This window comes from Mytilus galloprovincialis, chromosome 9 (genome assembly GCF_965363235.1).
Source record: "Mytilus galloprovincialis chromosome 9, xbMytGall1.hap1.1, whole genome shotgun sequence".
In the NCBI taxonomy this organism is placed as follows: Eukaryota; Metazoa; Mollusca; class Bivalvia; order Mytilida; family Mytilidae; genus Mytilus; species Mytilus galloprovincialis.
The window spans coordinates 52,538,113-52,564,823 of NC_134846.1; the positions used below are offsets into that span (position 1 = coordinate 52,538,113).

The following is a 26,711-nucleotide window of genomic DNA, read 5'->3' on the forward strand; positions in this document are numbered from 1 at the left end:
CGTAGTCCGTCGTCTGTCGTCCGTCGTCGTCGTCGTCCGTCGTGGTTAATCATTCCAGCAACTTCTGCAAGACTACAGAACAACTCTCCTAAAAGAAAACATTGATAACTTTAATGAACTATCAGAACCAGACCAATTATTGATTACTAAAATGAATAATTTCTTTTGTGGTCTTCATCTTTTAGTCAATATTGCAGATTTAATGTGCAGTATCTTCAAAGAATGGGAGCAGACTGTGATGAACAAACAAGTAGGTGGGGAGTCAACAATTATAAAAACAGTAAGAGAGGTTTGCAAGGCATTTGTTCCTGGCGTTGACAATAGAAATGGAGCATCACTAGAGCTTAAAACATACCTATCCAGAACTAACGTGAAATTTCAATTGAAGGCATTCCAGGGTAACAGATTCAATATTGTCTTCCATAATGGAGGAGTAATATATTACCTTCATGAACATTTCATTTACTTCCTTGAAAATATAAAATCCGAAGGCAATACCAATACATTGAATATGCCGATGAAAGGCGTATTGAAAAATTTGAAATGAAGTCACAATATTGTAGGACTAAGGGCATTAGGAGTTTTCAATAAATTTATAACAACACCTCTTTGGAAAATTATTAAAGCTGACAATACTCATATTCTAGACATGAATGCACACTATCATAATCTCATCCAATTTTTAAAAGATGTTGCAACTAATGTAGAATCAGCAAACGAACTCCTAACTGGCGAAAGGCGACCATTCCCCAATATAAAGATAAAGAAAGATGAAGTTTGGGAAGTTTTTGTGAAACAGCAGACCAATGATGCAGAAACTGTGAGTCTGTTAATGCAGATGGCTGCCGCCACATGCAAATCATTAAAAGAACAAGTAAAAGATCATTTACCCGTGGTGGAAAATTTGAAAATGTTACAGCAGAGGTCCAAATTCAAATGAAATCAGTCATTCCGCACAACAAATTACCTGAGTGGGTATTTGGATACCTGGATTGGCTCCTAAAACACAGACCAAATTCGACTAGACTAGCCAACGAGGCACACATTGTTTACAAATTGAACAAAACATCAGAGTGGCTCCACAAAAAGTGAACTAGAGATTGAAAAGCTAGTTTAATGGTCAAAGAGAATGTTACCCATTATCAAGTTTCAGGAGAAAGAAAGAATCAAAGAAATAAAAAAGCAAATGGAGGATTTAAGCAAATCAAAGGAAGAAAAATGCAAGACAAAAAAAGCCAAACAACAGGAAGAGAAAAGAGAATTACTGGATGCCATTTTTGTACAGGGGCTCTGGAAATCAAGGCAAGAAATAGAAATGAAACTTCAACAGAAGTCAAAAACACAGAAAAGAAAGATGCTGACTAGTCAAATAAAATTTAGACAGTTAGTCCTAGAACAATCGGCTGACAAAAAAACTTTCCAAATAAGCAGATTTGAAGGCAAGCCAGTAACTGTAGATATGCTGATGTCAAACTTTGAGATCTTAATAAGATTGGAAAATTTACCTGGTAAGTTGATATTTATACAACTCATAAACATATACATTGAATTTTGGTACATGTTGCCTTAGTGAAACAGTAAACAAACAACACTGTCTAATCAAAATAGGAAATAAATATTTATACAACTCATAAAACAAATACATTGAATTTTGGTATATGTTGTCTTGTTGAGACAGCAAACAAACAAGTCTAATCAAAATAAGAAATATATATCTTCAGATTGACCTGAACATTCACTGATTTAATTGTGTTGAGTTATGCAGATCTAGTTAATCTAATTAATAGTGCAATATTACAGCATGCTTAAGTGCATGAAGAAAAAAAAACTCATTAAAGATACAAACAGCTCCTCGTGCAAACAATCTTTTAGTAGACATACTCTTTTATTGAGAAAAAAATGTGCAGGCTTCTATAAATTAAAAGTTGAGTTCCATCAGACCAGCATATATGTGGTGATCAACTAAGAAGAACTAAATAGCAATTAAAGAAAAATTATTTACAAACACATTTTTTTTTTTAATAAAAAAAGAAATAAAATTGATGAAAACAGCTGACTGAGTACTTATAACAAACTTCCTTTAATTAATTTGATTTTTGTTGTATATATTTCAAATTACGAATATGCTATATAAATGTAAATATACATCAACATAACATACATTAACTTTTATTTCAGAAGTTGAAGAAGAGGTAGAAGAAACATTGACAGAAGAATGAATGGCAGAATAACTTTTACTTAAAATGGAAATAAAACACATCTTTTTTTATGTATTTTAAATATAAACAATTGGAGATGTTATGTAAACTTAAATTAGACAGCAACCCAACACCTCAATCACAATATCTATCTGGAGACCACATCAAACTGTATGCAAAAATGAAGATTTATTGTGGTTTACATTAAAATTTTACATACTAGTATATAATATAGTTTAATCTAAAAAAAAATTTGGAAATTGTATTAATGCCTAAAAGAATAGGTAACTTTCAACCAAACTATATTATATACTAGTATGTAAAATTTTAATGTAAGGTTGAAAGTTACGTATTCTTTTAGGCATTAATACAATTTCCAAAATTTATTTAGATTTCTTGTTTTAATAAGAACTTGTCAACGAATGTATTCCATATTTAGCATAGTGTATGTGTATTAAAATATGGTGATTTGGTATGATTGCCAATGAGACAACTGCTTTTTTTTTTTTTTTTTTTTTGATATCTTCTTTTTCTGTCTGGTTATGTCTTTTGTGGCCACTCCATATGGACTTCCCTCTGTGATAAGTTTGCATGGTAACTATATAACACTTATATTTTATTTCTTGCATTTTTTTTTTAATCAATAGTATTCTTTTAATGATTCATGACATTAAACATAATATGCAATTTTTAGAAATTTTTATGGTATGAAATAACGTTATTTTCTGAACCTCAATTTTTGCTGAAATGAGATATTTTGGTACTGCCTCTGACCTTCTCTGTCCTCTCTTCACTACATTAACACATATAACAATTGTATGATAAGGATTCATTATGTTTATAATAAATTACTAAGGTATTTCAATAGTGCAATATGACAATTATATAGTCTAGTGCCATGAGATCAAAATAAGCCTATTCCTCCAGGCTAGAAAACGCGCCAAAAGGGGAGACAATGTCCTAAAAAAAAATACCCCATGCCAATGACCAGAAATGTTGTCTTTTTTCCAATAGGTATTAAGTATGCTTCAAATTAGGGTACACAAAAAATTCTCTTCTGTTAAAATGGTGAAAGCTGCAGAGTCACTACATAGGGTCAAGAAATATAAATGAAAAAACATTAAGATTCTTATGTGTTGACGTCACAATTACGTCATAATATGTACTGTTTTCACAAAACCGATGAAATTCAGAATTTATGCAGTTTTCTATCTTAAGTTCTGTTGTGGAAACATCGTGCGCAGCCAAAAAACAACAAAATAATTTAACTGAAGCTTTATTATTACTATTGACAAAATCTCACCAAATATAAAGTTGTTTCTTGGGTGCGCACATACTTTTCCAATCAAAAATAGACTTAAAAATTTGATGAAAAACAAGGAAAATCACAAAATTTTACAAAATATGCAAATTAAGGCATGATTTGTTGCCATGGCAACTTGTTCAATGTCCAAAATTATTTTGTTTTTCTGAATACCTTCTACCTGAGATACTTTTCAGTAATTTAAAAATATGTATGATAACTTTTAAATTTGCAGTAATTTTTGGGCCAAATAAGGGCCACAATCATCATTTGGGTATCTAGTTTAAAAAATGTGTCCGATGACTCGGCCAACCAAGACGGCCGCCATGGCTAAAAATAGAACATAGGGGTAAATTGTAGATTTTGGCTTACAACTCTAAAACCAAAGCATTTAGAGCAAATCTGACATGGTGTAAAATTGTTTATTAAGTCAAGATCTATCTGCCCTGAAATTTTCAGATGAAGCAGACCACGGGTTGTTGGGTTACTGCCCCTGAATTGGTAATTTTAAGGAAATTTTGCCGTTTTTGTATATTATCTTAATTATTATAGGTAGAGATAAACTGTAATCAGCAATAATGTTCAGCAAAGTAAGATCTACAAATAAGTCAACATGACCAAAATGGTCAGTTGACCCCATAAGGAGGTATTGCCCTTTATAGTCATTTTTTACCAATTTTTCGTATTTTTTTGTAATCTTCTACAAAAGTCTTCTCTCCTGAAACTACTGAGTCAAATTTAATCAAACTTAGCCACAATCTTTATTAGGGTATCTAGTTTTGAAAATGTGTCCAGTGACCTGACCAACAAACCAAGATGGCCGCATGGCTAAAAATAGAACATAGTGGTAACATGTAGATTTTGTCTTATGACTCTGAAACTAAAGCATTTAGAGCAAATCTGACACGAGGTAAAATTGTTTATCAAGTCAATGTCTATCTGCCCTAAAATTTTCCGATGAATTGAACAACTGGCTGTTGGGTTGCTGCCCTCAATTGGTAATTTTTAAAGAAAATTTGCCATTATTATCTTTAATACCCTTATAGATAGAGATAAACTGTAAACAGCAATAATGTTTAGCAAAGTAAGATCTACGAATAAGACAATACAGTTGGCCCCATAAGGAGTTATTGACCTTTATAGTCAATTTTTAACAATTTTCATTAATTTGGTAAATTTTTGTCAATTTTTACAAAACATTTTCCTCTGTAACGAAAGGGCAAAGTTTATTATAGATAAAGCAAATTGTAAGTACCAAGAATGTTTAGTAATGTAAAATCTACAAACACATCACCATCACCAAAACACAATTTTGTCATGAATCCATCGGTGTAATTTGTTTAATATGCATATAGACCAAGGTGAGCGACACAGGCTCTTAAGAGCCTCTAGTTTTATATGGTAGAAAAAAAGAAAAGATATATATATATATACGGTTAATGGGTAAAAGACTCATTCCATGGGGTAAGCAAAGGTTGAAAATGTAAAGAAAAGATGAAAATGTGGATTACCGATCATCGTGACTACTACGATTTCTATTTAATCACATTCGACTTGTCTATTCATAACACGATACAATGAGGGGAAGAACAATGCAATTAACAGGAAGACATCACATCGAGGCAATACAAACTTATAGAATGATACCTGACGAAAGTCATCCCATCACGATAGGAAGACTTAAGACCGAAACAATCCATATATATATAGAATGATACCAGACCTTTACGATCTTAAACCTAACAAAGTTTTGAGAAAACGATGATAGTCCGTCGGAAGGGAACGATAAATGGCTAACCCGTGTTAAGAGAGAGCCATATCTCTTGCAAACGATACCCTTGACGTTGTAGATTTCGAAAAAGAGCAGACTAATGGCGCTACAAGGCAGCACTCGCACCCGTAAAGTGGAAAGGGATTAATATAATTTGCAAATGTTGTTTCAAAAGCCACTATAAATAAATATGTTTAAATTAACCTAACAAAGACACCAGACTTGTACAATAAAAAAATTATATAGGATGATGCAGTACATAGACCATCTACCAGAAATATACCTTATAAAATCTTAAAGACACCAGACCTAGACCATCTAAAAATATATAAGATGATAAAAGACATAGACCATCTACAAGACATGGATCTTCTTAATCCTTACAAAAGACACCATATCTAGACACTTTAAAACTATATAGGATGATACAAGAGATGGGCCATCTTCAAGATATGTAACTTCTAAAACCGTATAAAGGAACCAGACCAAACTTAGAAGGCACCAAACTTATACAATCCAAAAATTTATAAATGATATATGACAACAGACCCCAAGTCATAAGCAATAAAGTTAACAAGCTCGTTATAAAATAACGGATAAATAGATCGTACAGTAAGAAAAATTCAAAATAGTGTTGAAAAATAGCCGACAAGTTTCAATTATTAGTATTGATAAATTTAGTAGTCATATTTTCGCCCCTTTCAATTCAAACATGACCGCGGATCAGAGAATCGAGTTGGACTTCTTAATTATATAAAGACCAATACTTATAAGATAGTCTTATAGCAAAGGAATTATTCAAGTCATTGTACATACCAGTAACGAGCGTAATCCAACCAGCAACATGTATTAGATGCTGCATCTTTGTGATATAATAACGTTGGACTAAACTACTATTAACTTATCAGATAATTGGAAATAAACTTGGTATAATGACATGTGTAAACTTTCTATTATCTTAATTTGTGTTTTATTAAAAACTTTAACAGCAAATTAAACAATTGACCATCTAAATATTTTGCTTTTTGTTGTTTTAATTTACTATGTCAAATAAGACAGCTGTCGAGGTTCATTATTTAATGGTTTCTGTTTCATCATGGAAATATCATATTGACAGGAACTACAACAATATATGATACTTACATGGTTTTCTATACATTTGATTACATTTTTTTACATTAAAAATAAATACAAATATATAAAAATTTGCAGTTATATATATTTTTTTAATTTGACAGGATTTTTTTTTCGCATGCAACTTTTTTCCTTTATCGAGTTAAGTAACAGAATCATGAGTAATCTTTACTTTTTTGCTATAAATGTATTAATTTATATAGTATAGATCACCAGAAACAGATTTTTGCACAGATACACAACGACAAATAAATTCAAAACTTTTACTCCTAATGCGCAAACTCAGTCATGTAAAAAAAATATTCCAAAAATACTTCTTTTAATCGATGTAATGGATTTTGTTTTCCGCCTCCCAAAAATATTATATAATTCAAACCTTTTGAGTGCTATTTCTATAACTTACTGCAAATTAGATAAATGATGGTCAATTTAAGCAGTTACTATAAAAAAGAAGATGTGGTATGATTGCCAATGAGACAACTATCCATAAAAGACCAAAATGACATAGACATTAACAACTATAGATCACCGTACGGCCTTCAACAATGAGCAAAGTCCATACCGCATAGTCAGCTATAAAAGGCCCCGATAAGACAATGTAAAACAATTCAAACGAGAAAACTAACGGCCTTATTTATGTAAAAAAAAATGAACGAAAAACAAATATGTAACACATAAACAAACGACAACCACTGAATTACAGGCTCCTGACTTGGGACAGGCGCATACATAAATAATGTGGCGGGGTTAAACATGTTAGCGGGATTCCAACCCTCCCCCTAACCTGGGACAGTGGTGTAACAGTACAACATAAGAACGAACTATAAAAATCAATTGAAAAAAGGCCTAACTCATGTGATGGACAAAAATATTGTTATAAAGTAATATTTATAGGTCGAATTCATGTTTTTTTTTTCTCTCGATATTTAGCATTACTCCTTTCTGTTGTCCACACTATGTACTATTCTTAATGTTGCCTTTGATAAATATGCTTTTCTGTCGTCATCGTATATATATTTGTATTGTAGGAGGGCCTTGGCAGGATTTAAAGGGTATACAAATTCGCTAAAGTAAAATGAAAAATGAAAAAAAAAGAATAATGGGCAAAACAAATAAAAATATGCAAAACAATAAAGAAAAGGGATATCATAATAAGGTGCTAAAACATTCGCATCCAGGCACTCTTGATTATCTAAAAAAAAAGGATTCATTCCATGATTTAATAACCAATTCAGGATCCAACAATTATATATAAAAAAACTACGTTGTTAGGATGAAACAACGTACTGCCAACGTTATTTATAGATCCAACGATAAACAAAAAAAAAAACAAAAAAAAACAAAAAACAACTAACAGTCAGCCAATATAAAACTAGCATGCAATATAATGTGTTAACACTCGACATTACCGTGCCAAAGCTTGTCCAGAGACATATAATACAATCATAATAATCATTTTTCATTTTAATATTAATGATTTTGATATTAAATTTTAATATTGAAAATTCTCTTAATTTGTTAATTTTAATAAATGAATTTTCAATATGGCTAAATAAAATTTAAGTATATGCCCATACATCATGCTTATGTTGGGCCAACGTTGGATAAAGGTTGTAGAAAGGCTTTGACATTCTCACATGGGCCAGCGTTAATTCCAGGTAGAGGTCGTACTCTTGGTTAAATGTATGCCGGTTGGCAAATTAACATTGACTGTACGTTCGGCCAACAATGGCATCATATTTTCGAATAGGTGCAACAGTGCATTTCTTTTGCAACATTGGTCATACCAGAGACATATAATACAATTGTATTATATGTCTCTGCTTTATCCAACGTTGCCCCAGCATAAGCATGATGTATGGGTATATACTTAAATTTTATTTATCCATATTGAAAATTCATTTATTAAAATTAACAAATTAAGAGAACTTTCAATATTAAAATTTAATATTAAAATCATTAATATTAGAATAGGATTGGTATTAAAAATACGATTTACTAATATTTAAAATGATTAATATCAAAAAATAATTTTATTATATGTTTTTTTTTATATTTATAAATAGGCAAGGATTTGTATAGTGAAATATATACCATACAAATCCTTGAAATATGGAATATATTCTACAACGGCTTTCAATAGATTTGAAAGTAGTGCTGTCACTGAGGACTTTCAATTTTAATAACAATTAAAATTGTTATCAATTTTGATGTTTAAATGCAACAGTTTCTCCAAAGAATCCATAAGTCAAACTTTTTTGGTTAAACCCGCTGATAGTTCTTTTAATAAACAAGTTTATAAAATGTACATTATTTTTTAACCATAAATATTTTTGTATTATTGTTGCATCGTAAATAACGCGGACGTCTCTGAAGACACCTTTACTTCAATAAGGAAAAGAGTTAACTTTTCTTGACAGTGATCTTCCAAAACTTTTAGCCAATCAAAATCGCAGAAACAAACATCAACAAATTAGGATTGACAGGCAATGGCGGCTAAAAGTTACACTCTTCTGTGCTTAAAAACTTTTCGATGACAATTTACACAGTTGAATAGTATCTTCTTTTGAAGATTTTGGTAAGATGATGATCTGACACACTTTATAAAGCATGAAGACAATATATACAACTCGGACATGACGCCTATCGATTTCATAAAGAGGATCAAGTTTGAAAGTCGACGAACTCATTATAATTATATATTTTATGTGAGTTCGTGGTCTACTGGTTAAGACCGATGGCTACAGTGCTGAAGGTCCCGAGTTCGATTCTCACTCGGGGTGCTAAAAATATCAGCACATCAGAAGGGTAATTTTCACCCTCTCACACACATCTCTGGTACCCAGACCGGAGTTTAAACTAGAATGGGTACTTTGGGGGCCTCGGTTGGTCAAAGTTGTCCCTTACTTTGACCTGGAGATCAATCTTCTGATATCTCTCTGGTTTGTCTGTTTCCACCGAGTGGCCCGGTGGTTCTCTACGAGTACTTCGGTTTCCTCCACCATAATAACAGACTGCCCGGTGTCCTAGCACTCCCTTTGTGTTGGGTGGGGATTGATTGTCCTTGTAAAAATAATTGTCGTATAAACATACGTTAGTGACACATCTCCATTAATCCCGTTAGGGAGTGTACATGGATGCCACTGTACCCTCGCAGTTTTCGAGGGGTTCTTCGGATATCGGAGGCATTTACCAGTACATACATACATATAATTTTTAGCAACTTACTTACTTAGTCATTTTCATTTATATTATTGCGTTTTATCTTAGTTTTTTTTTTATCAACTACCCATCAATCGGTGTTTATGGATCAGATTGTCACTAGAAATTGTTGATCCTATGAAAACAATTCAACCAATTCAGTGAACAAATATTGAAATAAGAAAATCAATAACTAAAAAAAAAAAAAAAAATCAGTTGAAGAATAATTTAATGTTATATCCAACATCATTAATTTTATACAACCTTTGCATTTGTGTATTTCTTGGTGATGAAGGCTGTCATGTTGGTAAAGCATACAATAATCTGCAAATTCAGAATAATTTTGCCTTAATGTTGCAATTCTGTATTGTATATAGACTGCAATTTCTCTTTTGCAGCTAAAACTGTGTTACTTTTAATATAAAGTTTTGTGAGAAATTATATCCCAGAACGGGAGGTTGATATTCTAACACTACCTTATTCAAAGTTCAAAATATAGGGCTGTGCCACATATTTTCAACATTTACATGATTTATATGCCCTGAATTTCTAAGAGTTTATACTAATACATGTACAAAACTTGTATACTACCAACCAGGGTCCAGTTGTTCAACTTGTCTTTAACTTAAGGTTAACTTAGCATTGAATTTCAGGTGTTGTTAAACATGTTAAATACTTGAACGTGTCGTTACTTAACCCATGGTAAGAATGGTGTTGTTCAACTTGGTTTATCACTGTCATTAGTAAAAATGTAAATGATGACCTTAAATATTTTAACAAATTAAAATACATTTATCTATGATTGTTATACAGTCCTATGAAAAAAAAAATCAGACATAAATAAGTCGATTTTTGTTTTTGACTTAAAGAAATCAAAACATGTATGTATTATAAAAATGTGTTTTCAATTTTAGACTTATCTAAGTCAGAAAATGACAGACTTGTTTAGGTCTATTTATGATGAAGAAACTTAACTTTACTTGGTGGCCAAAGTACAGTACACCACCTATGACAACAAAAACCTGTCTGAGAGTTCACAAAGACTTTAGCTATCTATATTTAATTATCTAATTGAACATTCTTACTAGACACTGATGTTTTACCTCATTAAGTGTGGTTCCAGGTGGTTGCATTGTAAGGTTAATTAACATTATCACAATTTTTTAGACTCTCATTCATATTTTACTATAGAAGACAAAGCATTGTCTTTCAATGTTGTCATTATTTGATTTAGATGCATGACCTTTTTGATAAATATGCATGGGTCTTGAAGTTAACCAATTTTGATAACTTATCGACTTGTAGGAGTCAATTTTTGCAACTTTTTGATTCTGGTCAATTATTTCTTGCTTAACAATATTTGACTTATTAAAGTCATATTTTGTCTTGCATTGTAGAGAGACAAATCCTAAAACTTACAAATTTAGACCTCTATGAGTCAAAAGCAGATTCAGACTTATTTATGTCTGAGTTCTGACTGTTATATATCTCCCCAAAAGAGGAGTGGCTTGTGAAAAAACTGTATTTACAAAGTGCAACCTAAAAGGCATCATACATTTGTACATGTAAATACAGACTTCATCCTCTTTACAGGTAGAACCTTCTTCATATTTCACTGGTTGATAACTTTATAACAGTCTCACAAAATTAATCTCTTGATAGTGACAAGGAGACAAAAATAGTGACAAGAGATGAGAAAAAAATAGACTCTTAAAGTCTTTTCCCTAAATCATCGTCTTTTTCATCATTTCTATTTAATGCAATAAGGATTGTGGTATGCTCTTTTGTCCCTCTGCAACACAACTGCAGAGAACCTAAAATACCTAAAATGGTCCCATTGGTACATGTATTATTAAAACAGTATTACAATTGTATGTGTTGTATCTGTATTGTTTGTTTATGTTTAATTATGATTATGTCTTTGTCACTGCCCCTTTAGGACATTAAATTGGAATAAATGCATACATGTATAGTACAGCTGGTATAGTACAATGTATATATCATGTACATGTATTGGTTTGTTTTTACTTCTTTTACTTCAATTATTAAATTTTGCTTTTGAATCTTAGCGTGCAATCATAAGGCAAAAAAAAAAGATATGTGTGATTACTGTACCCTACATTTTTAGCTCACTGTTCCAAAGGAGCTGTGAGCTCTAGCCATCACTTGGCGTCTGTCTTCGTCCGTCTGGTGTATACTATTTCAAACATCTTCTCCTCTGAAACTACTGAACGAATTCCAGCCAAACTTAATGAATGAATGATACCCTGAATGATCCTTAAGGTAACGTTCTATAAGCCCTGAAATTTTCAAACTAATCTAATAACCCATTGTTGGGTTGTTGCCACTAAATTGGTAATTTTAAGGAAATTTTGCAGTTTTTGGTTATCTTCAATAGTATCAATGATAAATATAAACTGTAAACAGCAAATATGTTCAGCAAAGTAAGATCTACAAATAATTTTTATATGACTAAAATTGTCATTTGACCCCTTAAAGAGTTGTTGCCCTTTAATGACAATTTTACACAATTTGTTTATCATGTTTTCTAACTTTAAAAAATCTTCTTCTCCTAAACTACTGAACTAATTCCAACCAAATTTAAGCTGAATGATCCTTAGGGTATCTACAATAAAGTTTGTGTTTAATTTTCTGTTTCGTCAAAAAACATGGCCGCCATGGCTAAAAAAAGAACAATGGGGGGTAAAATGCAGTTCTTGTCTTACATGTATATCTCAAAAACCAAAGCATTTAGAGCAAATCTGACATGGGATTAAAGTGTTCAATGGTCAAGTTTTATCAGCCCTGAAATATTCAGATGAATCTAACAACCCATTGTTGGGTTACTGCCACTTAATTGGTAATTTTTAGGAAATTTTGCAGTGTTTGGTTATCATCTTCAAGGTGAGCGATTCAGGCTCTTGTTGTACCTTCCCTGATTTTCATCCCCTACCCTAAGTTTTTTTGACCATTTTTGATTTAGCACTGTCAAAGTCACAATGTTACTCCCATAGACTCAATGTACAATGTACATGTAAAACAAATGATTAAAAATTTTAAAAGATCCCTACCTTCATGACTTCTACCACCATATGACAGTAAACACACATACTTTTTTGTTTGGCCTAAAAGAGTATTTTTAGTCATGTTAGTATTTTTTTTTAGAAAAGTCCCGTAAATTATGTTGTATATTTCTTTTTCAACCAATTTTAGATAAGGCAAAATGCCTACAGCTGAAATTACAGTAACACTACGTGAAGTACTAGAGTATCGTGGTAGTCCACTCCTGGAAACAGAAATATGGAGTGTACTACACCAGTCAATGGTATACCTACAAGCAAGGTTAGGTAAGTACAATTGTAATGTACAAATGTACATGCACTACAGTGTAGGTTTAATTATTCATTTATGATCATGTTAAGTCAGGCCTAAAATAAAATATTGTTTCTTTCCCAAATACCAACTGAACCTGCAAAAACAGTCCGACTCATTAAATTTTATTGTCAAAACTAAGTCAAATATTATTTTAATCATCTGATTTCAGGCTAGCCAAATGGACGGATATTGTTCCAGCTTTTTAAAAAAAAAATTTATTTCCCTACCTACACGTACATTTCTTAACCACACCTGGCTTGACAGGGTCTGGATTGAAGAAACAAACAATACATGTATATTAATTTAGGTCTCAAGTTAAACAAGTAACAAAATGTAACATGTGAGTTAATTACTGTGTACATGTATGTTCATGGGAATAGCTTGAAACAATGAATAACTGACTTTGAAAGTAAGATAAATGTTACTAGGTCCACCCTTAATAAATTCTTTGTTAGTTTTTGCCAACCCATACCTTGTAGGGTTGTAGGTAAGACTTAAGGTAGGGACGAAAAAAAAATGGCTATCAGGAAAACAATGTTTGAGCAAAAATAATGTTTTATACTGCAATTCTACCTTTTAGGTGAGTAGATACATATCAGTGGCATATCCAGGGCTTTCTTTAAGGGGGGACCCTCTGACTGACCTAAGAGGGGTTAACTCAAGTTATACTTATGAAGGAAACAATAGAAAGAGAAGAAAAACATTTGACCACATTTTTATATCTTCAATGTACCCCATGATGGCATCTTCTCTCAATTTTCTCAAACAGCAGTGACTTCCCTCTTAATGTACCGGTAAGTATTTACTGTAAAAATTTGAGAAACTGTACTTTCTGAGATTAGAAAATTCATTATTTGAGACAATTCTAACAATACAAAACTTGTTTCAACAGGTGAAGGAAATACAGGTGTACTGCATTTCGTTATTACACCACGTTCCATAGCCTTTACCTCTGCAGGTAATGTGATATTGTCAACAGATAGAACCAGTAAAGGGAACCAGTATGACTCAGCTGTACAGGATAAGGTAAGAACAAGTTTAATTACTAAATATTATTATCACAAACAGGAGGCCAGGAGCTGCTACTCCTTTGAATCTGAAGAGCATTTTGGTTTTTGGACATTATCTTTTAATGATGTCTCCTACTTTTACTTACACCTTTACTTGGTAATAGTCATGGTCTGCAAATGCTTCATACTTAAAAAATGTATAATATTAACAGAATAAAGTAACTTGGTCAAAATTATCAGTTGTCTTATTATAGAATATTTAGCCCTTAATGATCATCTGTATCAAATTTAAGCAATCTTGGTGGAAACTTTTGATTGGTTGATTGTTCGTAATTTAACACCACTTTCATCACTTTTGGATGTACTGTGGCTGTCAGTTTTGATTTGTAGAGGAAGCTGGAGTCACAGTAGAGTGCCCGATAAAAACAATCTTAGTCAATTAAGATTGGAGTCTAATACACCTACGTCTACATGTACAATGTACCATGTGCTGGTTTCAAACTCACAACCTCTGTGTTGACAGGCTAGTGATACATGTGATACATGTATGTAGTTTAACTACTAAGACTACTGGCCACCAATGCAAGGGCCCGAGAAACTATAGAAGAAAGAGTGTAACAGTAAAATAGATCAACAAAATAAAATCAAGATCTACGTATAATTTAATATGTTTAAATTGTTGGTCCACTCCTAGTTGTTGTGTCTAAATTTCATAGTTGCTGTAAGTGTGTAGGTCAGATATAAGAAATTAAGAATGTATATTCTGCTTGTAAATGTATTAAATTAGATGTTTATTTTGTTGATCTATTTTACTGTTACACTCTTTTCTCAGCTACATTTAATCTACATACATGTACAAAATCATTCTAAGCAACAATGTACCATGTATACAATGCATCTACTGAGAGCTGACCCCATCCTAATAATTCAAACTAGTCACGAGTGTGAAATTGGGGTCCAGTGAATATGGCATACATGAATGTTAGATACTGTAGACTACTGAAAGACATGCATTTTTGCTAACAATGAACAAGAACATGTGCACCATTTTCAGTGTTCATATACATTTCTTGGTTGCTGTAAGTGTGTAGGTCAGATATAAGAATGTATATTCTGCTTGTAAATTAATCACATTTTTGTACATGAACACAGTGGCGGATCCAGAACTCTTCCTAAGGGGGGCCCGCTGACTTACCTAAAGGGGGGCCCCGCTCCAGTCATGCTTCAATGATTCCCTATATAATCAACCAAATTTTTTCCACAAAAGGGGGGACTGGGCCCCCAGGCCCCCCTGGATCCGCCTATGGAACATGTGCACCTAACAGATTGCATTGATCCATGGAGTTGACATCATATTGTATAGTCTGAAAAAAGACAATGAGTATTGTTAAAAATAGGTTTTACTTGTCTTGGTAGCATGTTTACCTTGTATCAAAGTATATTATTGATAGAATTGAAATAAAGATAAACATTGTAACTGCAATGTACATGCATCACAGCATCATCAATTTATATTGAAGTATATGTAGGTGCAATTTCTTTGATTCAGAGATAAATTGAAATTCTGTGTTACATGCTGATCATGAGAATTGGCTAAGTATCAGAACTATCCTAAAACATGTTTGTGTGTTTACTGATGAGTCATCATTTATTTGTATTGTAAGTTGTAGCTGATTAGAGGTAATTTTCTACCTCACATTATTAGTCAGAAATGTTTAAATTGTCCTATCATTTCTGTATCTATGGTTATTGATTAACATGATTAAGTGTATGTTTATCTGGTGCAGTAAAATTGTTACAGTTTGTGTAATTACAAAAATGTACTATCATTTGCTGGTGGACTGTTAATGTTATTCCCTGGTGGCATGACCAGCCCAGTAGCCAATACTTAGGGAACAGTAATTTTTTTAGGAGGTGAAAATATTTTTGATGATCATATTGCGGGGGGGGGGGGGGGGGGTAAAAGTTTTCAAACAACAAAATGTTATGTTCTCCTATACTGACACTGGAATTCCTTTGTATATTTATAGATTATTGTTGATCATCTCAACAAGATTGATTTTCTTGCTTGAGCAAAAGCGAGAAAGGCAATCGAGTTGAGATGACCAATGATAATCTGTTTATCGCTATTTTACCTATGACGACGTTGTCAATTTCATGTCAATTTCGTTAGTAATACCAGGTGCCTGCTTAGTTTCTAGCGATAATTTTTCCATCTCAAGCGAGTAGCATGATATGAAAATTATCACCAAAAAAATCAAAGGAAAAATGCACAAAATAGCGATAATAATTGTTATCTTGTTTCTTTAAAAAGAAAACTTCAAACAAAATATAGTGAAAATATACAATATTTGGATTTCTCCTCAAACATCATGAACATGCTCTACAATTTTTGAAGATCAACAAAAAATAAATGAATACCTGTATGAAGCACAAAACTCCAAGTTTGATTTTAGTTTAAACATTTATTATAGAAAAATTTAAAAAAATTTATTATAAAAAACAAAAAGTGATACATTGAAAACCCAAATTGACAAACTGTCAGGAGGTGATCATTAGATTAATTTTGATAAATGGGGTTGGGGGTCTATTTTTTTATTGCCTACATTTGGGGGGGGGGGGTAATTTTCAAATTCTATAGATATGATTGGAGAGGTACATTTTTATTTTGTTGATTTCACTAAAAAAAAGTCCTGCTCTGAAACAATTTAAACAATGACTAAAACGGCACTTGTCTTTTTTTTGTTCCCTCCAATATATACCTTGATATTCAAATTTTAATTTAGAGATAAGTGTTTGTGCATGACTAGTAGAATTTTAAGAGAGCTGACAAAAATATTTACCTTATTTTTATCATCCTTAGACATGCATGATAAACAGCCAGATTTGTTTATTATTAAAAATATTGTTTCATACTCTGATCCATGAGCATATGATAATTGTAAACATATTTATTCAACATGATTAATAAAAGCATTATCTAGAAAATATTGCAAATTTAATGCTTACAAACCTAAGGCAATATAACTTACAAAAGTACATTTGAAATAAAATAGGTCTATTGAGATATACTAATGTAGTTGCTAACAGTTGAAGTCCAGTCTCAATCTTTCAAATAAGTTTTATTAATCTATCTTGATTTCAATAATTTCAATAATTGTTTCATCTTTGATGGATGTTCTAAACATTGGTTTGATAATTATAAATGTTATTACTGTAAGGTAAAGGATGCCCCACAATTTCCCACTTGATTAATCAGCAAATTTAATTGCAAATAGTTATTATATATAAGCATGACATTCTGACTGTAAAACAAACAAATTGATTTAAATAGTATTATTTTTATGCTCGATTATTTTTAGGATTTTTACATTGACTTTGAGAGGTCATACAGGTGTTTTGCTGCTGAAAATTCTGCACACATCCCTTGCCCTTTTGACTGATAACTGAAAGTATTTCATATGAATATGTGGATATTATCAAGTGCAAAATAACAGTCCTTATCGCCAAGCTTGTTATAAATATATTTCTTCAATGAATACTCTTGAAAATATTTTTGAAGAACAGACATTTTTGTTGAGCCTGTGACTATTGTTGCAGAAAGCTCCACATAGGGATAGTGATCTGGTGGCAGCAGCTAAGGCGTCGGTGTTAGCTAACTTCTTAAAAGCTTAATATTTTAGAAGGTGGAAGACTTGGATGCTTCATACTTTGTATAAAGATGCCTCTTGTTATGAAGTTTCTGTAGGTCATATGTCCAGTGTTCTTGACCTCATTTTCATGGTTCAGTGACTACTTGAAAAAAAGTTGTAATTTTTTGTAATGTTAATTTCTCTCTTGTTTTGAGTAATAGGATTAGAATATTTGGTACATGTATGTGCGTAGCTTGCAAGGTCTGCATACCTGTCAGATGGTTTTCACTTGACCTTGACCTCATTTCATGAGATCAATGAACAAGAATAAGTTTTGGTGGTCAAGTCCATATCTCAGATACTATAAGCAATAGGTCTAGTATATTGGTTGTATGGAATGATTGTAAGGTGTACATGTCCAACTGACAGGTGTCATCTGACCTTGAACTCATTTTCATGGTTCAGTGGTTATAGTTAAGTTTTTGTTTTTTGGTCTGTTTTTCTTATACAGTATGCAATAGGTTACTATGTTTAGTGTATGGAATGATTGTAAGGTGTACATGTCTAGCTGGCAGGTGTCATCTGATCTTGATGTCATTTTCGTGATTCAGTGGTCAAAGTTAAGTTTTTGAGATTTGTTCTTTTTTTCTAACACTATATGCAATAGGTCAACTATATTTGGTGTATAGAAACATTTAGAGCGCATTTGTTTCTAACCTAAACGATGTAACCGACTACGCGTGTAGTCGTTTAATCCATATGTTTCTTACATTTTTTTGGTCAAAGTTGACATCGTTCACATAAACCATGTACGCGCAAAATAGTCGCGTAGTCGTTGATCGTTTATCGTTGAGACGTGTAAACGATAAATTTGTTTCTGCATCTGTCGTTTAAATAATTACGAGCACGTGTTGTTTTCGCAAAGTCCTGGTTATTTATTTCCCGCACTTTTACCTGTTTGTTTACAGTAAGTGAGTGTAATCTATTTTTGTCTGACAACGTGGGGTCGATAAAGTTTATTAAACGATGTATTTGTTTCTAGCAGCTTAACGTTTACTAAACGATAGTCATCGATGACAAAATTTCGGGTTAGAAACAAATGCACTCTTAATGATGTGCATGTCAGTTTACAGGTTTTATTTGACCTTGACCTCATTTTCACGGTTCATTGCTCAGTGTTTTTGTGTTATGGTCTGTTTTTCTTCAACTTTAAGGAATAGGGTCAACTATATTGGTAGTATTGAAGAATTGTAAGCTGTACATGTCTGTCTGGCATGGTTCATCTGAACTTGACCTCATTTTCATGGTTCATTGGTCAATGTTTAGTTTTCTTGGTTAAGTCTGTTTCTTAGAAACCATAAGCAATAGGTCAATTATATTTACTGTATTGAATGATTGTAAGGTGTACATGTATTTCTTGTTTGGTTCATATCACCTTGACCTCATTTTCTTGGATCATTTTATTATAAGTTTAAATGATAGTTGAAGTAAAGCTTTATATTTAGGACTATCAACATAATATCAATGATTAGTAAAGAAAGCGAGACATTTCAGTGTGTGCACTCTTGTTTTGTACATAAATGATATTAAAATATTTTGCCGTGAGTAATATATGTATATAAAATTATATAAATAAGAAAATCATTATTATCTATGCACACATATCAAAAAATTGTGTTTTCGGATGAACGTAATATAAACATTTGGACAAGAAATTCTAAAAGAAATTCTGAAAAATTCTTCTAAGGACCAGTAGCTTCCAAACTGGCATATTTTATTGGTGACTACCAATTCAAGAATCCAGATTTTTTCAAACAATTTAAAAAATTGCAGGAAATCAATCTTTTTTTAATATTTGAACCTATAAGGGTTTGAAAATAACTGATAATAGTTTCACTCCTTTGATATGGCATGACATTATTTTGTATTTAACAATAAGTGTCTAATCTAGTGTATTCATACATATTTCATAGTAAATAAAACACATATTTGACACCCTGAAAAATTGTGTTGGCTGTTAAGTTATTGAATAAGGAAGTCATTTTTCATGGAATAGAATCTCATTATAATTCAGGTGTGGAGAATAAAAGTAAAAAGTGATTAGCAATCATTAGCCCATATCTCCAGGAACCATTAATTGTATAATTAGGAGGACTCTTAAGATTATACTATGCTTGAGTGGCAGTTTTACTTCAGGAAAAGCTTTTCAAAACAATATAAGGGCAAAAAGGTTATTAAGAAATCTAATCTCAAAAATCCCAAGCATATTTTCTGTTTGACTGCAATTATGTGGAAAAAAATAGCATCTTGGTTGTCTGGTCAGGCAAGTGAAAGAAAAAAACGTGCTATATGATTAAAATTTCACAAAATCAATACATGTAGTCTTTGCTGTTTTGTCCATATATTGCTCAGTGATATCAACGCACAGTCGAGTAAAGTGGTCTTATAACTCTTTTCAATCATTAATGCGTATATTTTGTCATTTTTTCACACTGAATTCCCCATTTTACCAAAAATACATCCAGTTAAAAATATTGGCCAATCTTGCTTTGTGATTATCGTTATCAATCAGGATACCACTCAGGCTTTTCCTACACACATGTTATTCCTTTTAGGAATAGGTCTCTTTTTGTTGTTCTAAACTTAAAATTTGACATCGGATGTGTCATATTTCCCTAAGATGGAAAAACGTAAAAGCTGAGAAAATGAAATTAAACAAATTTTTCAGTTGTTGTCAGTTTATCAAGAAGGGTTTTTATACGACCGCAAATTTTGAAAAAATTTTCGTCGTATATTGCTATCACGTTGGCGTCTGCGTCGTCGTCGTCGTCGTCCGGCGTCCGAATACTTTTAGTTTTCGCACTCTAACTTTAGTAAAAGTGAATAGAAATCTATGAAATTTTAACACAAGGTTTATGACCATAAAAGGAAGGTTGGTATTGATTTTGGGAGTTTTGGTCCCAACATTTTAGGAATAAGGGGCCAAAAAGGGCCCAAATAAGCATTTTCTTGGTTTTCGCACCATAACTTTAGTTTAAGTTAATAGAAATCTATGAAATTTTGACAAAAGGTTTATGACCACAAAAGAAAGATTGGGATTGATTTTGGGAGTTTTGGTTTCAATAGTTTAGGAATAAGGGGCCAATAAAGGGCCCAAATAAGCATTTTTCTTGGTTTTTGCACAATAACCTTAGGTTAAGTAAATGGAAATCTATGAAATTTAAACACAATGTTTATGACCACAAAAGGAAGGTTGGTATTTATTTTGGGAGTTTAGGACCCAACAGATTAGGAATTAGGGGCCAAAAAGGGACCCAAATAAGCATTTTTCTTGGTTTTCGCACTATAATGTTAGTATAAGTAAATACAAATCTATGAAATTTAAACACAAGGCTTATGACCATAAAAGGAAGGTTGGTATTGATTTTGGGAGTTTTGGTCCCAACAGTTTAGGAAAAAGGGGCCCAAAGGGTCCAAAATTAAACTTTGTTTGATTTCATCAAAATTGAATAATTGGGGTTCTTTGATATGCCGAATCTAACTGTATATGTAGATTCTCAACTTTTGGTCCCGTTTTCAAATTGGTCTACATTAAGGTCCAAAGGGTCCAAAATTAAACTTAGTTTGATTTTGACAAAAAATGAATCGGTTGGGTTCTTTGATATGTTGAATCTAAAAATGTACTTAGATTCTTGATTATTGAAGTTTTTTTGGTCCAGTTTTCAAATTGGTCTACATTAAGGTCCAAAGGGTCCAAAATTAAACTTTGTTTGATTTCATCAAAAATTGAATCCTTGGGGTTCTTTGATATGCCAAATCTAACTGTGTATGTAGATTCTTCATTTTTGGTCCAGTTTTCAAATTTCAAATTCTACATTAAAGTCCAAAGGGTCCAAAATTAAACTAAGTTTGATTTTAACAAAAATTGAATTCTTGGGCCTCTTTGATATGCTGAATCTAAACATGTACTTAGATTTTTGATTATGGGCCCAGTTTTCAAGTTGGTCCAAATCAGGATCTAAAATTATTATATTAAGTATTGTGCAATAGCAAGTCTTTTCAATTGCACAGTATTGTGCAATGGCAAGAAATATCTAATTGCACAATATTGTGAAATAGCAAATTTTTTTTTAATTAGTTTTTTAATTGGAGTTATCTTTCTTTGTCCAGAATCAACTTAAATCTTTGTTATATACAATATACAATGTATATACACTTTTTACTACCAACTGATAAATTTAAATAATCTTTACCATTCAGTGATAACAAGCAGTTTTTTTACATCTTAATATTTTATGATGTATTTAAATGAGTAGTTATTGTTGCAAACTCCATTAGAAATTTGAATTGATATCAGTTTTGAAAAAGGGAAACGGGGATGTGAAAAAAAAGGGGGGGGGGGGTTAAATTTTTCTCATTTCAGATTTCATAAATAAAAAGAAAATTTCTTCAAACATTTTTTTGAGAGGATTAATATTCAACAGCATAGTGATTTGCTCAAAGGCAAAAAAAACCTTTTAAGTTCATTAGACCACATTCATTCTGTGTCAGAAACCTATGCTGTGTCAACTATTTAATTTTAGATTTAAAAAGTTTGAAGAAGAAATCTTTAATTGATTTGTAAAATCTTGGCATTTGTTTTGTGTAAAAAAAACCATGTAATGTCAAAAATTTGATCACAATCCAAATTCAGAGCTGTATCATGCTTGAATGTTTTGTCCATACTTGCCCCAACTGTTCAGGGTTCGACCTCTGCGGTCGTATAAAGCTGCGCCCTGCGGAGCACCTGGTTTGAAATGGAATTTCTTAGATAATTAATTATGAAATAAGCATCTTTATGTAAATAATCCAATTCCAGTATATTCATCTATCTTTTTCCTCCCTCCTCGGCTCATATATTCCCAATCATTTTTAGACATTTTATGTGCATGTACTACATATAATACAACCACAAATCTAGCATGTAAAAGTTTGGGCATGTATAGATTTCACTTTCGGACAAGTAAAAGTAATAGGACACTTGCCCAACTGGACAAGTTGGTATAAAAGTTAATGTTGACCCCTGGAAGAGGGTCATTTTCTAGTCTGTCCTGTATTAAGTTAAAGTTTTGGTTTGGATGATTTGTGGTCACAGCAACTAATGAAACTTAGTATGCATGTTAATTTTAAATTTTAAATGTATGTGCAAAATTAGCATTTTACCAAGATTTCACAGTGTACTGAACATGACAATGTGATAGTTTTAGGGGGCTTTGTGTCCTAGGGGTATTTATTCTTGATTTTTATGCCCCACCTACGATAGTAGAGGCGCATTATGTTTTCTGGTCTGTGCCTCCGTTCATCCATCCGTCCATACGTCCGTCTGTGCCTCCGTTCGTCTGTCCGCTTCAGGTTAAAGTTTTTGGTCAAGGTAGTTTTTGAAGAAGTTGAAGTCCAATCAACTTGAAACTTAGTACACTTGTTCCCCATGATATGATCTTTCTAATTTTAATTCCAAATTAAAGTTTTGACCCCAATTTCACGGTCCACTGAACATAGAAAATGATAGTGCGAGTGGGGCATTCGTGTACTATGGACACATTCTTGTTATTTATTTTAAGTATGTGCTATATATAAAAAAGAAGATGTGGTATGATTACTAATGAGACAACTCTCCACAAGAGACCAAATGACACAGTAATTAACAACTATAGGTCACCGTACAGCTATGTCTATCATAGCCATATTATTCCAGTGTTACTTTAGAATTGACTTACAAATAATTATTTCAGTTGACCTTATTCTCCCTGGGATCATCCCTGATTGAAGCAGCTGAATATGGACTTCCTAAAGGAATGGTAAGTCAAATAATTTCTATCATATTTACAGGTACAAAATGTAGTACATTGGTTATGTCTGAGACTCAGGTTATGTGTACAGATTAGGCCAAACTGTGAAACAAAACATGTCTGTTTAGGGTCCTTTCTAAAGAAAAATAAGGTACATAAATTAGTGATACAAGAAATGTTTCATATTTTTATAAGCATTTTTCATTGAATATTTTGAGACCTGAAATTCTGTCACAATTCACTATCAAGAGTAAAATTTAAGGTACCTCTTGTGTATAAAATATGATTAGTAGAAAAAAAAACAATTCAATAATTTTTTTAAATTTAGTATTAAAACATTTAAAAGTGTGTTTAGTGTCCATGAATAGATTCTCAGCCATTCCAATGAATATTGCTCTATTAATGCAAACATTTCTCTGGTGTAGTGGTTAGTGCATCGGACTACTAACGCAAAGGTTCCTGGTTTGATTCCCGTCTGGGATGAAAATTTCAGGGACTTAATTTTCGGCTCTCTCTTGACACCATTAGCGAGTATGGTCTTGAGGAAATGATGATAGTCGTTGGATTTCGACGATAAATGGCTGACCCGTGTTAAGAGAGAGCCATATCTCTTGCACGTTAAAGACACCCTTGTAGATTTCGAAAAAGAGCAGGCTAATGCCGCTACAAGGCAGCACTCGCACCCGCAAAGTGGAAAGGGATTAAAATATAAGTTGCAAAACTTGTTTCCCAATCCACTATAGATAAATATGTTTAAACAAAATTTCTCTGTTTCCTGTGATTCTAAAGATTGTTTTATTGTTTCTGCAGCACAAAAGTTAACCAACAGCTTTTAAAAAAAAAATTAACATGAACTTTTCTTACTGACTTTTTTATGCCCCGTCTACGATAGTAGTAGGGGCATTATGTTTTCTGGTCTGTGCGTCCGTTCGTCCGTCTGTTCGTTCGTCTGTTCGTTCGTCCGTTAGTCCGTCTGTCCCATGTCAGGTTAAAGTTTTTGGTCAAGGTAGTTTTTGATGAAGTTGAAGTCCAATCAACATGAAACTTAGTATACATGTGCCCTATGATATGATCCTTCTAATTTAAATGCCAAATTAGAGTTTTGACCCCAATTTTACGGTTCACTGAACATAGAAAATGATAGTGCAAATTTCAGGTTAAAGTTTTTGGCTTCAGGTTAAAGTTTTTGGTCAAGGTAGATTTTGATGAAGTTGAAGTCCAATCAACTTGAAACTTAGTATACATGTGCCCTATGATATGATCTTTCTAATTTAAATGCCAAATTAGAGTTTTGACCCCAATTTTACGGTTCACTGAACATAGAAAATGATAGTGCAAATTTCAGGTTAAAGTTTTTGGCTTCAGGTTAAAGTTTTTGGTCAAGGTAGTTTTTGATGAAGTTGAAGTCCAATCAACTTGAAACTTAGTATACATGTGCCCTATGATATGATCTTTCTAATTTAAATGCCAAATTAGAGTTTTGACCCCAATTTTACGGTTCACTGAACATAGAAAATGATAGTGCAAATTTCAGGTTAAAGTTTTTGGCTTCAGGTTAAAGTTTTTGGTCAAGGTAGTTTTTGATGAAGTTGAAGTCCAATCAACTTGAAACTTAGTATACATGTGCCCTATGATATGATCTTTCTAATTTAAATGCCAAATTAGAGTTTTGACCCCAATTTTACGGTTCACTGAACATAGAAAATGATAGTGCAAATTTCAGGTTAAAGTTTTTGGTCAAGGTAGTTTTTGATAAAGTAGAAGTCCAATCAACTTGAAACTTAGTATACATGTTCCCTTTGATAAGATCATTCTAATTTTAATGCCAAATTAGAGAATTTATTCCAATTTCACAGTCCTTTAAACATAGAAAATGATAGTGTGAGTGGGGCATCCGTGTACTGTGGACACATTCTTGTTTTGAGAAATGCATAAAAACAATTTATACTGAGTTTAAAATTTTATAGAAATTAAGCTATTGTTTTCCACACAAAATATCTGCACAGTTGACTTAAAAGAACTATCCCTTTAGTGCAATATTGCCTTATTCCCCTATCAATAAAACACAGAATAAAGGTGGATTTGGTTTAAAGTATGTCTGGGAAACTAAAAGAAGAATTAATTATAATTTGTCTTCAGATCTCATTGTGAGCCGATTTACCGATTTATGCTTTTACAATCAAAGGAAAATTTTCCTTTGTTTACATATATCAGAATAAATATGTAAAAGCAAATATGAGTGTTAGATAGTGATAAGTAATAAAAAATTAATAAGTTTAAGATTGAAAATGATCCTATTATAAACAACTTTGACTGAGAGCTCTAAGAAGATTAGAATGATCATTGATAATATGATGTAAAAAGAACTATATTTATAATGAAGGAAAATCAAAATGTAATGTTGCGTAAATCATTTTCTTTTCTTTTGATTTTGTTTATTATTATCTAAGCTTTCTATTTTTAGGCTTAAAAACACAGGAATAGATCACTTGAACTCATTTTCAAAAAGTCGCTGCGATATAGCCTTTTTGTGCTCATGTGGCGTAAAGCAACCAACAATCAATCATTTTCAAAAAGTTCATCATAGAGTGGATGAATAGATAATGTTCTTATAACAAATTCTTGATGTTTTATCAATAAAAATTGAGAATGGGAATGGGGAATGTGTCAAAGAGACAACAATCCCACCATAGAACAGACAACAGCAGAAAGTCACCAATAGGCCTTCAATGCAGCGAGAAACTACCGCACCCAAAGACGTCTTTCAGCTGGCCCTAAACAAATACATATACATTGTACTAGTTCAATGATAATGAACATCATACTAAACTTCAAATTAGTCACAAGAAACTAAAATTAAAAATCATACGTGTACAAGACTAACAAAGGCCAGAGGCTTCTGACTTGGGACAGGCGCAAAAATGCTGCAGGGTTAAGCATGTTTTTTGAGATTTCAACCCACCCCCTTTACCTCTAGCCAATGTAAACAATGGGAAAAAATCAGGAAAATTGTCTTCAAGAAATATTTATGCATCAGAGCACTAGAATACATTCTTGAACTAAATGTATATTGATCTGACCAAATTTATAATTTATTGTCTCTGAATTTTTTTTTAAAGCTATCCATGCTACTAAAGTTTCATCAAATATTCAAATATATATTATTTATGGCCTATATCTTTTTACTGGAAGTATTTGGAAAACCATTTGTTAAAAATATTTTCCCTGTTTTAAGCAAATACATATACAATGCATGTGT

At 32.2% G+C, this 26,711-nt stretch overlaps 1 protein-coding gene and 1 pseudogene across 6 annotated transcripts in view; both read left to right on the plus strand.

Annotated features, from left to right (window-relative positions):
- The first annotated feature begins 53 nt into the window (after window positions 1-53).
- On the plus strand, window positions 54-1,529 carry LOC143045261 (uncharacterized; annotated as a pseudogene).
- A 7,330-nt stretch (window positions 1,530-8,859) lies between these two features.
- The window catches only part of LOC143045262 (tyrosine-protein phosphatase non-receptor type 13-like), a 90,368-nt gene continuing 72,516 nt past the window's right edge, over window positions 8,860-26,711 (plus strand). For 3 of the 6 annotated variants that reach the window (XM_076217634.1, XM_076217637.1, XM_076217638.1), the window contains exons 1-4: window positions 8,860-8,984; window positions 12,821-12,954; window positions 13,875-14,008; window positions 23,396-23,461. In XM_076217634.1, coding sequence (XP_076073749.1) covers window positions 12,831-12,954; window positions 13,875-14,008; window positions 23,396-23,461 — 324 coding nt within the window. In that variant the 5' untranslated portion in view covers window positions 8,860-8,984; window positions 12,821-12,830. Of the gene's footprint in view, window positions 8,985-10,521; window positions 10,742-12,820; window positions 12,955-13,874; window positions 14,009-23,395; window positions 23,462-26,711 lie in introns of all 6 variants that reach the window. The other 3 variants (XM_076217639.1, XM_076217636.1, XM_076217635.1) reach the window with 2 other exon arrangements.